Source organism: Stomoxys calcitrans, chromosome 5 (genome assembly GCF_963082655.1).
Source record: "Stomoxys calcitrans chromosome 5, idStoCalc2.1, whole genome shotgun sequence".
Lineage (NCBI taxonomy): Eukaryota > Metazoa > Arthropoda > Insecta > Diptera > Muscidae > Stomoxys > Stomoxys calcitrans.
The window spans coordinates 154774281-154786502 of NC_081556.1; the positions used below are offsets into that span (position 1 = coordinate 154774281).

Consider the following 12222-nt stretch of genomic DNA (forward strand, 5'->3'; position numbering starts at 1 on the left):
ACGAATCGTAACTATGAATGATGAGCGCTATCGTGAGATGATATCCAGGTTGCACTTATAAGGCGAGGTCATGCGAACAGCTGAGTACAACTTTTTTATTTTGGTTTTGATAACACATTAATTTACGGGTAGTGGCAGTTGCCCAACAACAAAATATTGAGTGCACTATCTGTCAAAATCAGCGAATAGTGGAACTCTGATTTTGTGTATGTAACTAGTTCGCGCCATTTCTTGTTGTTTGCGTGTCTCTGGTTCTTAACTATAATACACACACACAATACTCATTAACAGATAGTGCACTTCGCGAGAAAGAAATTGTACTAAGCTTTTTGCGGTGGAGTTCAATACCATGCGCACTAATGCGTTCTTAAACAACAAATTCGCCTACATGCGTTCCTTGGATTAAATTATACACGAAGTGCGTAGCTCGCGCGTCGCTTTGTGTGTAACTCCACCTTTACAATGAGCACCGTTCGAGATGTACCGTGTAAATTTTTCATAAAAGTAAACGTCGATGACTCGATTTAAACTAATCGAGTAGTCGAATTCGACTAGAAGTCGAAAATCGATTCCGACGATTACACTTTGTTCGAGGAGAAATATTATTTGTTGGGTTGGAATATTAATTGGATTTGTTCATGATGAAAACTCCAAGCAAGGATAAATAACTTTAAAAAAGCTATATGCAAGTGCCTGATATGAGGATCGATTGAGTGGCAGTATAAGAAATCGACGGTAAAGGATACTTTGATACTTCTTGCAATCGCACTGACCTGTAAACAAAAACAGAGGATAGAAAGATAAGCTGGGAAGCATTTGATAAAGACGCAAATTAAGCAATTAATGCGAGTGATTCATCGTTATCATCTTGGCACACACACTCCACCACTACTCCGCTGCTGCGCTGGATAAACTGTGGAGACACTAACTGTTGGTGGGTTGCTATTAACTCAGTGACATTGTTTTTTTTTTGTGTACATTATAGACTCTGGCTCAATTAAACACCTTCACCTCCCGTTTTTGCCATAGGTCAATTGTTTCTTTTTACCGGCAGCTGATTTGGGAATGGTGTGAAAACATATCCATCAGCTGCTCTAAGGACAATAGAAAGTTGGATTACTCCTTGACTTAGTGAGGACATAGTTTAAGGACAACATGGATTTGGTTGATATTGACCAGGTATTAGATAATCTTGAGCTGCATGAAGAGGAGGCCAACGAACAACAACGAAAAAAACTTGAGGAGACTAAGAAAAAGGAAGTGACACAACACAAAAGCGGCACTGCCAATGGTTTTGTCTCCCAAGCAAGTGCAGGCTTCAAAGCAGTTTCCCTGGTTTTCAACAGTTTGGATGACTATTGTAAAAATGTTGAGTCTTTAGATACACATGCGACTTCGGTGTCTTCTCTCAATGAACAGTTACAGGCCAAACAGGTAGAATGTCGCGAAAAATCTGGTTTCCAGCCCTCACATATGGTAGCTACGTCTCGTCAGGAATTGGAGGAATATGAAAATGAGGTCGAAGAGAGCAAAGATATACAGAAATTCGTAGAGAAGCCGCGGAAGAAGAAACTTACCACTATCATAGATAAGGATTCTCCCGATGAGTCCACGAATTCGCAGAGTTCGGAGTCACTGACCACTTCTTCAAATTCCACTTTTTCTTCGGGTCCCTCATTAGATGCTGATGACTCTCTGGAGGAACCAACACCTTTGACCAACTCTGGCGAAAATGTAATAGGTGAGAGAAGTGTGGAGGCGCAGGAGCCTCATAACGAGCAACTAACAAATAATGAGCAGCTGTCCGACAATCAATGTTTGCTGGAAAGTTCTGAGGCCAAAGAAGAGCCGCAAACCTCTGTGGTCGAAGTTAGCGATGAAGAGGCCAACTATTTAAGCGAGATTTCAAATTCGTTGGACTTAATACAGCAAAATCTCCAAAACTCCACAAATGTTGAAGAGCTGACACATGGCCTGTCCTCCATATCTCTTACCAGCGCTAATTTACAATCTCAATCGGTATTACATTTGGAGACCTCGCTTTCATCGTCCATGGGCAAGGTGTTGGAAGACCTAACGGATTCCAACATAACTTCAGCTCTGACTCAGACGAGAGACATGGCTCCGATAGCTCCGAATACACCCATAGAAGAATCTTCTGAGGCAGCCAACACTTCGGTGGAAGTACTACATGAACAATCTGTACCTGATTCTCAACAGCTACCACAACAGCAACAAGGGCCGCCAATTTATAATTATAACCAAGCCGTGTGCAATGAAGCCAATTCACCAATTCAGCAGCAGCCGGTCACATTTTGTTCAACTATGGATGAAATTTCGGATACAGAACTGGATTCCATGTTGCAAGAAATGGATGTAGATGAAGAGGCTGTTGCCGAAAATACCACGCCAGCGGTTGACGACATGAAACCCGAACAAACCGAGAGTCTCAGTGCGATGCCACAAACAGAGTCGGTAGTGCAAAAAATAGAAAATGTTATCGCCGAACCGTTGGACGACATTTTATCAAATGAAAGTTCCGGCGACCATCCAAATGGAGACAGTTTTTCTCAAGCATCGACAGTAGAATTTTCGGAAATTCGACCCCAAAATCATCAAGACTTGGGCGATTGCGAGGAAAGCATGGTCATAAACTCCGCGGTATCCTCCTATAGCAATAGTGAATCTTCATCCTTGGAAGGTGATATTATTCAGACAAAGAATTTGGAAGCAGAGGACACGGATCCATCTCGACCCCAAAGACCAACCTCACTGGATTTGCCGGCAGTACAAGCCCAAGCCCTTGACATCTATGCCAACGCCGGACAAACACCACCAGGTTCTGAACAGGCAGAAGTGGGAGCAGCAACAGAAGAGGATTTGCAAACTCCACCATCGCCGGATGTGGAACCCGAAACCAGTCCCGTAGCAAATGATATTGCCGAGGCAACTGGTTATAGTGAAGATCCCCATGCTAATTTGGGGAAAATTCCACCTATATGGGTGCCTGACAACATGGCCACCGGCTGTATGCAATGCAGCGCTAAATTTACCATGATAAAACGCCGTCACCATTGCCGTGCGTGTGGCAAAGTCCTGTGTTCTGTATGTTGTTCGCAAAAATTCAAATTGGAATTTCTAACTGAACCCGAATCCAGAGTTTGTGTGCAGTGCTATTTAATTCTTACGCAAAGGCAAACATCCCAGCCAGTTGGATCTTTGACATCCGGTCCTCATGTAAATCCTAACAATGCAGCACGCTCGCCAAATCCAAATAACCCTATGGAATATTGTTCGACCATTCCCCCACACCGACAGGTTAGTGGAGATGTGAAAACACCACCTTCGGTTATTGTGCCGGTGGGCGTGTTAAAAAAGGACACCGGAAGTTACTCATCAACTTCGTCCAACTCAAGTGGTCAAAAGGCACGCAAACGAAAGTCGGTCATGTTTAGCGATGGCATTGCTCCGGGCAGTCATTTGGCCAGCATTGAACTGTGGAATGAACAGCCTAAGCAAGCGCGACGGCAGAGTTCTTCGAATCGTAATGCAGCAGCGAATAAGCCAGCTACACCACGTTCTGAATATATAACAGATGCCACAACAATGGGTTTGGTGGCACAATTGTTTAGAGGATCCATTCCACCGATGGCGGCAGCGGCAACCCTAAATACAGCTGCACAATCTGTGACAACATCGTCGCCAGTAGCAAGTGGTAAGTTAAGCTCTATTGAATACGTTTTATAATCATCCTTGTCTGCACCATATATGCTATATGGTACATATGGTATACATGTTCATGGTCCAACTAAAACCAAAATGTCACAAAATATTGGGGGAAAATTTTCCAGTGACGAAAAATAGACACAAAAAAAAGAAAGATTAAGGAAAGGATGGCAAGCAAAGAAAATAGAAATTTGTCCACGAAAATTCCACTTCAATGAGTGATGTCCAATTTAAATTTAAGCTCAATGATAAGGGGTCCCCATGTAAAAACTCTTTGAGAAGTTTTTACATGGCTTAGTATCTAACAAATGTCGCCAGCACTAGGAAGGGAAGTCCACCGCTGGATAACTGTTTCTAATGTTCTCGTCAGAATCCGAACCCAGGCGATCAGCGTCATAGACCGATATGCTAACCTTTGCGTTACAATTTCCATAAAAAGTGAATATACATGTAGTCGAAAATTCACATTAAAAAATAATTCTCATCTGAGATAAAAAATTTTGTAGAAATTAAATTGTTTACTTTAGTGGTTTCTTCCCCAAAGTGAAGTCGAGCTGAACTAAGTATGATATCATAAAAATATGGAAATTTTAAAATTTTTATCGAAATTTTAGATATTGATCGAAATTTAAAATTATTGTCGAATATTTAGTTTTTACCGAAACATCTTGTACGAGTAGACTTCTATTATAAAGGGTGATTTTTTTGAGGTTAGGATTTTCATGCATTAGTATTTGACAGATCACGTGGGATTTCAGACATGGTGTCGAAGAGAAAGATGCTCAGTATGCTTTGACATTTCATCATGAATAGACTTACTAACGAGCAACGCTTGCAAATCATTGAATTCTATTACCAAAATCAGTGTTCGGTTCGAAATGTGTTCAAATTTTGACAAATTTTGTTCAGCGATGAGGCTCATTTCTGGTTGAATGGCTACGTAAATAAGCAAAATTGCCGCATTTGGAGTGAAGAGCAACCAGAAGCCGTTCAAGAACTGCCCATGCATCCCGAAAAATGCACTGTTTGGTGTGGTTTGTACGCTGGTGGAATCATTGGACCGTATTTTTTCAAAGATGCTGTTGGACGCAACGTTACGGTGAATGAACACATTTCGAACCGAACACTGATTTTGGTAATAAAATTCAATGATTTGCAAGCGTTGCTTGTTAGTAAGTCTATTCATGATGAAATGTCAAAGCATACTGAGCATCTTTCTCTTTGACACCATGTCTGAAATCCCACGTGATCTGTCAAATACTAATGCATGAAAATCCTAACCTCAAAAAAATCACCCTTTAGTAACGAATTCCAACTTTCCTAAAACTTATCGAAACTAGGTATAAGATTCGGCGTCATTAACGAGCGATTCCCCCTTTTCAGCTACCAAGCAATCCAACAACTCAGCGACAGCAAGCAGCACTCCTAAAATAATCGAGACTAACCGCTCCAAACGTTTGCCACCTTCAGGATGCGATGACAATGGCTGTTTCATTCCCGATACCGAAGGAAGTTTGCCACCTATTGTTATAACGAAAGACGAAACTGGTTGTGATTTTGATTATAAAGATGTCGTAAATAACTATGATTTGGTATTGCGTTTACAAAAAGAAACCCTAAAATTTGCCGTGCAAAAAAATTTCTTTGTTTTTGTTAAAATAGTCAATTGTAAGTGGAGTCACATACACAACGCACCACCATAATTTCTAATTTTAACATTTCTTCTCTTTTATAGTAAAATGTTGTTTGAATCGAACAGTGATTAACTTTACCACATGTGGCATGCATCATGTGGGCAATGATGAAATTATTATCCTTTTGGAATTCGAGCCACCAGCGTCAAAAGAAGAAGCTGCCGGCTCCGGGTTTTTAATACCACGTGATGTTTTCGTGCATTTGAATGAAATCTACAATAATGCCGAAGCCGGAAGTCCTATACAGGAATTGTCACATACTAGCCCTCAACAGGGCACATTTTTGGGATCTCGCGATTATGGAGGTTTTATTTTCATTAGGCCCACGTTCCAGTGCATGCTTGATGTCATACAACCGGACAAACCCTATCTGATAGGGATATTGATACATCGCTTTGAAATTCCTTGGGCCAAAATATTCCCTTTGCGTTTGATGTTGCGATTGGGAGCCCAATATCGCTATTATCCTTGCCCACATGTGTCCATGTGCAATAGGGAATCGGTTTATGCTGAAATTGCTCAGACAATAATGGTGTTCTTGGCTGTAAGGAAAATAGTTCTTAAGTTTTAAGTTGCCTCAAATCTAATATTTTTTTGTGTTACAGGATTTCCGCAACTATACTTATACTCTGCCTTTCATAAGGGGTATGTACATCCACATGGAAGATCGCCAGACTACGGTAGCCATTCCTCGCAATCGACTAGATGATGTGGTGAAAGCCATTAACAATTCCAGCGATCATATATTGGCTTTTGGTGGGAATTTTTCCAAAACTGCCGACGGTCATTTGGTGTGTATGCAAAATGTTAACGATGATCGAACAGAAATGTATGCTTACTCCACACAAGCCATCAACATTCAGGGACAACCACGTAAAGGTTTGTAAAATGAATTGATAACTTTTTTTTTAAAGCTAAAATATTTATTCATTTTGATATCAGTCACCGGTGCTAGTTTCTTTCTTCTAAACGAGTCCTTAAAGCCCAGCAGTGGTCTTTCGGGAAAATGTAGTATTGTGGAGGATGGCCTTATGGTTCAAATATTGCCCTCACAAATGGCAGAAGTGCGTGAGTCACTGAAAAATCAAAAGGATGTCACAATTGTTTGCGGTCCCATAGGAGCTGATATTCATCAAACTGAAATTGTTTGCCTGAAATGGGTGAACAATGATAAGGAGTTTAATATTGGGTAAAATAAAAAACTTTTAGTTTTGCTTTAAGAATGACTTAGCCTGAATAATTACAGGGTAAAATCGCCCATTGATGACCGTCTGATGGATGGCGTGTCGAGTATGCGAGTCCATGCCAGTTTCAACTATTCCAATTCGAATTATGCAATACGTTTAACGGACATATATGTGATTCAGGTATGATTAATCCTATTATAAGAAGTGATTGACATTTTTGAACAAAGATTATGTAGTTTCATATACATTTTAATTTTCTAAAAAACTTTCGGTTAAAATTTTAATTTTCGGTTAAAATTTTAACTTTTTGAAAAGGTTTTTATTTTTCTTTCAATTCCCAAACAAAAGCTATTGGTTTTAGCTGGACAAAGATGAGCAAAAACAAATTTAAATTGTCATCCACAATTTAAATTTTCGATCAAAATTAAATTTTTCGATAAAAATTAAATTTTTCGATAAAAATTAAATTTTTCGATAAAAATTATAATTTTCGATATGAATTAAATTTTTCGATAAAAATTTAATTTTTTGATAAGAACTAAATTTTTCGATAAAAACATTATTTTTCAATAATTTTTTCGATAAAAATTAATTTTTTCGATAAAAATTATAATTTTTCGATAAATATTATAATTTTTCGATAAAAATTATGATTTTCGATATAAATTAAATTTTTCGATAAAAATTAAATATTTTGATAAGAATTTAACTTTTTGAAAAAAATGTAATTTTTCAATAATTTTTTCGATCAAAATTAAATTTTTCGATAAAAAATTAATTTTTTTGATAAAAATTAAATTTTTCGATAAAAATTAATTTTTTTGATAAAAATTAAATTTTTCGATAACAATTTTTTTTTGATCAAAATGAAATTTTTCGATAAATTTTTTTTTTTTTTGATAAAATTTTATTTTTTATTTTTCAATACAAAATTTAATTTTTTGATAAAATAATTTTCGACAAAAACTTAATTTTCGATAAAAACCTTATTTTCGATTAAAATTTAAATTTTTCGATAAACATTTAATTTTTCTTAAAAATTCAATTATTTTAAAATTTTAATTTTTCGATAAAAAGTTAATTTTTCGATAAAAATTTAATATTTCGATACAAATTTAATTTTTCGATAGCTATTTAATAAAATTTCGATAAAAATTCAAATTTACTATGAAACTAAAAATTTTGTTAAAAATTTCAATATTCTCCCTTGTTTTGTTGTTGTTTCATTAAACCAATCAATTTTTTTTAAGAATAGAAGAGAAAGGAATACACGTTTTTTAAAAATATTTGGCAAAATGTGCTGTCGCAATATCTAATTAAATTTTCTTGAGATTCTATTGCAGGATATTGTCCGGCTTTAGACCTTTGTTTAATGCTTTCTATTCAAAGCAAAAGACATTTAAAAGTTAGCAAAAGTGTGTTTTTTTCTAGAAGCATTTGACTTGCTATCCGTATCGCGATTTAAATTTCAACCAAGAAATATCATCAGCGGACGATTTCAAATGGATCATGGTGCTTTACATACCATCCCAACAAGAGTAGATTGTAAAGCACACATCTGAATTTGAATTTTCGATAAAAAAATGTAAATTTTCGATCCATATTCAATTTTGGATAATTGAAATTTTTGATGACAGTTTTATTTTCAATGACATTATTAATTTTCAATATAAATTTAAAATTTCCAACAATTTTCCATAAAATTCCAATTTTTGATAACATTTCAATTTTCGATAAAAATTAAAATTTTCTATAAAAATTTCAATTTTCAATAAAAATTTAAATTTTTGGTAAAAATTTCAATGTTCTATAAAAATTTTAATTTACTATTTTAAATTGTGGAAAAAATTTAATTTTTGTTAAAAATTAAAATTTTAAATAAAATATTATATTTTTGATAAGAATGTAAACTCTCGGTAAAAATTAAAATTTTCGATAAAATTTTAAATTTTTCATATAATTTTAAAATTTTCGATTAAATTTAAAATTTTTGATAAAATTGTAAATTTTCGATAAAATTTTCAATTTTCGATAAAATTTTCAATTTTCGATAAAATTTTAAATTTTCGATAAAATTATAAATTTTCTAAAAAATATAAAATTTTAGATAAATTTAAAATTTTCGATAAAATTTCAAATTTTTGATATAATTTTAAATTTTCGATAAAATTATAAATTTTCGATAAAAGTATAGATTTTCTATAAAATTTTAAATTTTCTATAAAATTTAAAATTTTCTATAAAATTTAAAATTTTCTATAAAATTTAAAATTTTCTATAAAATTTAAAATTTTCTATAAAATTAAAATTTTCGATAAAATTTAAAATTTTTGATAAAATTTAAAATTTTTGATAAATTTTTAAATTTTCGATGTATTGTAAATTTGATAAAATTGTAAATTTTCGATAAAATTTTAAATTTTCTATAAAATTTGAAATTTTCGATAAAATTTTAAATTTTTGATAAAATTTTCGATTAAATTTGAAATTTTCGATAAAATATTAAATTTTCGATAAAATTTTACATTTTCGACAAAATTTTAAATTTTCGATAAAATTTGATACTTTCGATAAAATTTTAAATTTACGATAAAATTTTGAATTTTCGATAACATTTACATTTTCGATAAAACTTTGATGTTCGATAAACATTTATTTTCTCAACTTTTGGTAAAAATTAAAAAATTTCAAATATTCCCTTCGTGGTATATTAGATCAATGGTTGGTTTGGTATGATGTTGCAAAATCTATTTCAATTTTCGATTAAAAAAATATTCAATTCGATACTAAAAACTTTTCATCATAGTTTCATTTTTAATGACGATAGTTTAATTTTAATAAAAATTTATATTTTTATGCAAATTTATTTTTCGATATTCCTTTCGCCGTAAAAATTAATGTTTAGATAAAAACTTAATTTTCGAAAAAAAGTTTTTTTTAACTTTAATAATGTGTTTTATTAATTTATTATTTTAAACAACTTCAGCATGCCGATTGGTATAATACAAATTCATCCACATTGAGTGCGTCCACCACCTCGGATGTAACACGAATGACCGAACAAATAGCCCGTAGTACATCAATGGCATTGGTGCCATTCCTAGATCTTTTGGCAGCGAGTAAAAGTACGAAAATTGGTTTAAGAGCCACTCTACACCAGGACAATGTAAGTATTTTAAAATTACGCATCAGAGATTACCTTGGAAATAAATTGTAAATACAATCTTCTTCTAGGTTTGTTATGAAGCTGGAGCTCGTGGCTCAAAATTACCTCCTCTATATATGAATGCGCTTGATAACCATTTGATTCCTACCCTACATGATATCTCAGCAGGCATAGAGGAGGCCCTTATATTAGAACTAATCTTTTACATATTAAATGTTTAGTAAAATAATCGATAGAATTGCGACGACAAATGAAACGACTACAGAAATTTTATCCCAAATGATAAACCTAGCCCCTGCGCCCCCAAAATATATAAGTGCAATGGAATTAGAATCAAAATTTAGCTAAGATTTTTCATAGAACGTGGTCGATTGTAAAAGGGAAGGCGAAAAAAAAGAGTAATTAATATAAATTAATTCAAGTTATTGTAAATCAATTCTCAAATTTTGTAGAAATTAAAATCTCGTGTTTTTAAATTTATTTTCTTTTTGCTAAAACTATATATTTGTTAAACGACTGTACACATGGAATGTGTACATTATTAGCGCTCTGTGAATCCTTCGTTTGTTGTTCTCTATAATTTTCTCACTGAAAATAGGAGCACATTTGAACAGGGATCTTTTTATTTACTGTATTTTTGGGGAACACACTCTTCTTACATATATATACACACACACACCCACATATATATATATATATACAAAGAACTATAATGATAACGAACGTAGAAATATTTAATGTATTATATAATGTTTATTAAGCTTGTATTATTGTTTAAAAAAGATTCCCTTTATTTCTCTCATTCAAATGTTTTCAAAATTTAAGATCAAATCAATAATCAATAAAGAAAAAGTACCTTTAAATAGAAGGTTGTGGAAGGATTATTTTAAAAATGGTTAATGCCATTAGTTGGTTGACACTACCCTTCATGATACATACTTACAAAGGAATTTGGTGAATTTGCCACTTTACTTTGGCGGTCTTCTTGATTATAGTGTGTCTTTCGTTATTGTGGCAAGTCGGTAAACATCCATAAAACTCTGATTAACAACAGGTTTCTACTTCTGCTTATGCATTGAAACGTGTCGCGTGCCCTACAAAGACCATAACCGGGTTCGCAGTCAGCGATTATGATTCAATAATGAGGTTGTTTCATGCGAACAGCTAGCATCAAATGCAAATTTGCCCATGAACATTCCATAAAGGAACAGGAGCAGCTCGTATCGGGTGGCCGCAATTGATCGTTATAAAAAGACATACGCAAGTTCATGTAGTACATATGGTGATAGTTCCATTTTGAAAAGTCTCACATTGATCTAAGAACCTTTCAAATCTACATGAAACGGGGGATTTTTTTATCAGTTAAATTTTCCTTAGTGACAGCACTGTTTAAAATTTTTATCCAAACGCCATCACTCAAAGTGAAAAGTGTTCAGTATACTATGACACTTCATTATAAAGGTCAAGTAAGAGCGTGCTAAGTTCGGCCGGGTCGAATCTTATATAGCCTCCACCATGGATCGCATTTGTCGAGTTCTTTTCCCGGCATTTCATCTTAGGCAAAAAAAGGATAAAAGAAAAGATTTGCTTTTCTATTAGAGCGATATCAAAATATGGTCTGGTTCGGACCATAATTAAATTCTATGTTGGAGACCTGTGTAAAATGTCAGCCAATTCGAATAAGAATTGCGCCCTTTGGGGACTCAGGAAGTAAAATAGAGAGATCGATTTATATGGGAGTTATATCGGCCTATAGACCGATTCAGACCATAATGAACACGTATTTTGGTGGCCATGAGAGAATCTGTCGTACAAAATTTCAGGCAAATCGGATAATAATTGCGACCTCCAGAGGCTCAAGATCTCAGATCGGTTTATATGGCAGCTATATCAGGTTATAAACCGATTTGAACCTTATTTGGCACAGTTGTTGAAAGTCATAATAAAATACGTCATGCTAAATTTCAAAAAATTCGGATAGGAATTGCGCCCTCTAGAAGCTCAAGAAGTCAAGTCCCCAGATCGGTTTATATGACAGCTATATAGGGTTATGGACCTATTTGATGAACCATACTTGGCACAGTTATTAGATATCATAACAAAATACTTCGTGCAAAATTTCATTTAAATCGGATAAGAATTGCGCCCTCAAGAGCCAAGATCGGTTTATATGGCAGCTATTTCAGGTAATGGACCGATTTGAGCCATACATGGCATAGTTGTTGGATATCATAACAAAACACGTTGTGAAAAATTTCATTCCAATTGGATTAGAATTGCGCTCTCTAGAGGCTCAAGAAGTCAAGACCCAAGATCATTTTATATGGCAGCTATATCAGGTTATCCATCGATTTGAACCATACTTGGCATAGTTGTTGGATATCATAACAAAACACGTTGTGCGTGCTTTCGACAGACAGACGGACGGACAGACAGTCGGACGGACATG

At 34.2% G+C, this 12222-nt stretch overlaps 1 protein-coding gene across 1 annotated transcript; it reads left to right on the plus strand.

The window, feature by feature from the left end:
* Positions 1–571: 571 nt before the first annotated feature.
* On the plus strand, positions 572–10583 carry LOC106096113 (zinc finger FYVE domain-containing protein 9). Its single transcript, XM_013263695.2, has 9 exons — positions 572–934; positions 1030–3715; positions 5110–5394; positions 5462–5964; positions 6026–6299; positions 6363–6609; positions 6667–6787; positions 9594–9773; positions 9842–10583. Exons 2-9 carry the CDS (start codon positions 1156–1158, stop codon positions 9992–9994), a joined length of 4323 nt encoding a protein of 1440 aa, XP_013119149.2. The 5' UTR covers positions 572–934; positions 1030–1155; the 3' UTR covers positions 9995–10583.
* Positions 10584–12222: the final 1639 nt, after the last annotated feature.

Bases quoted from the DNA above. Each gene is read 5' to 3' on its own strand.
- LOC106096113 (XM_013263695.2), top strand. From the start codon at position 1,156: ATGGATTTGGTTGATATTGACCAGGTATTAGATAATCTTGAGCTGCAT. The intron at 5,965-6,025 runs GTAAGGAAAATA...TTTGTGTTACAG, and splicing joins CAATAATGGTGTTCTTGGCT to GATTTCCGCAACTATACTTA. The intron at 6,610-6,666 runs GTAAAATAAAAA...GAATAATTACAG, and splicing joins GATAAGGAGTTTAATATTGG to GGTAAAATCGCCCATTGATG.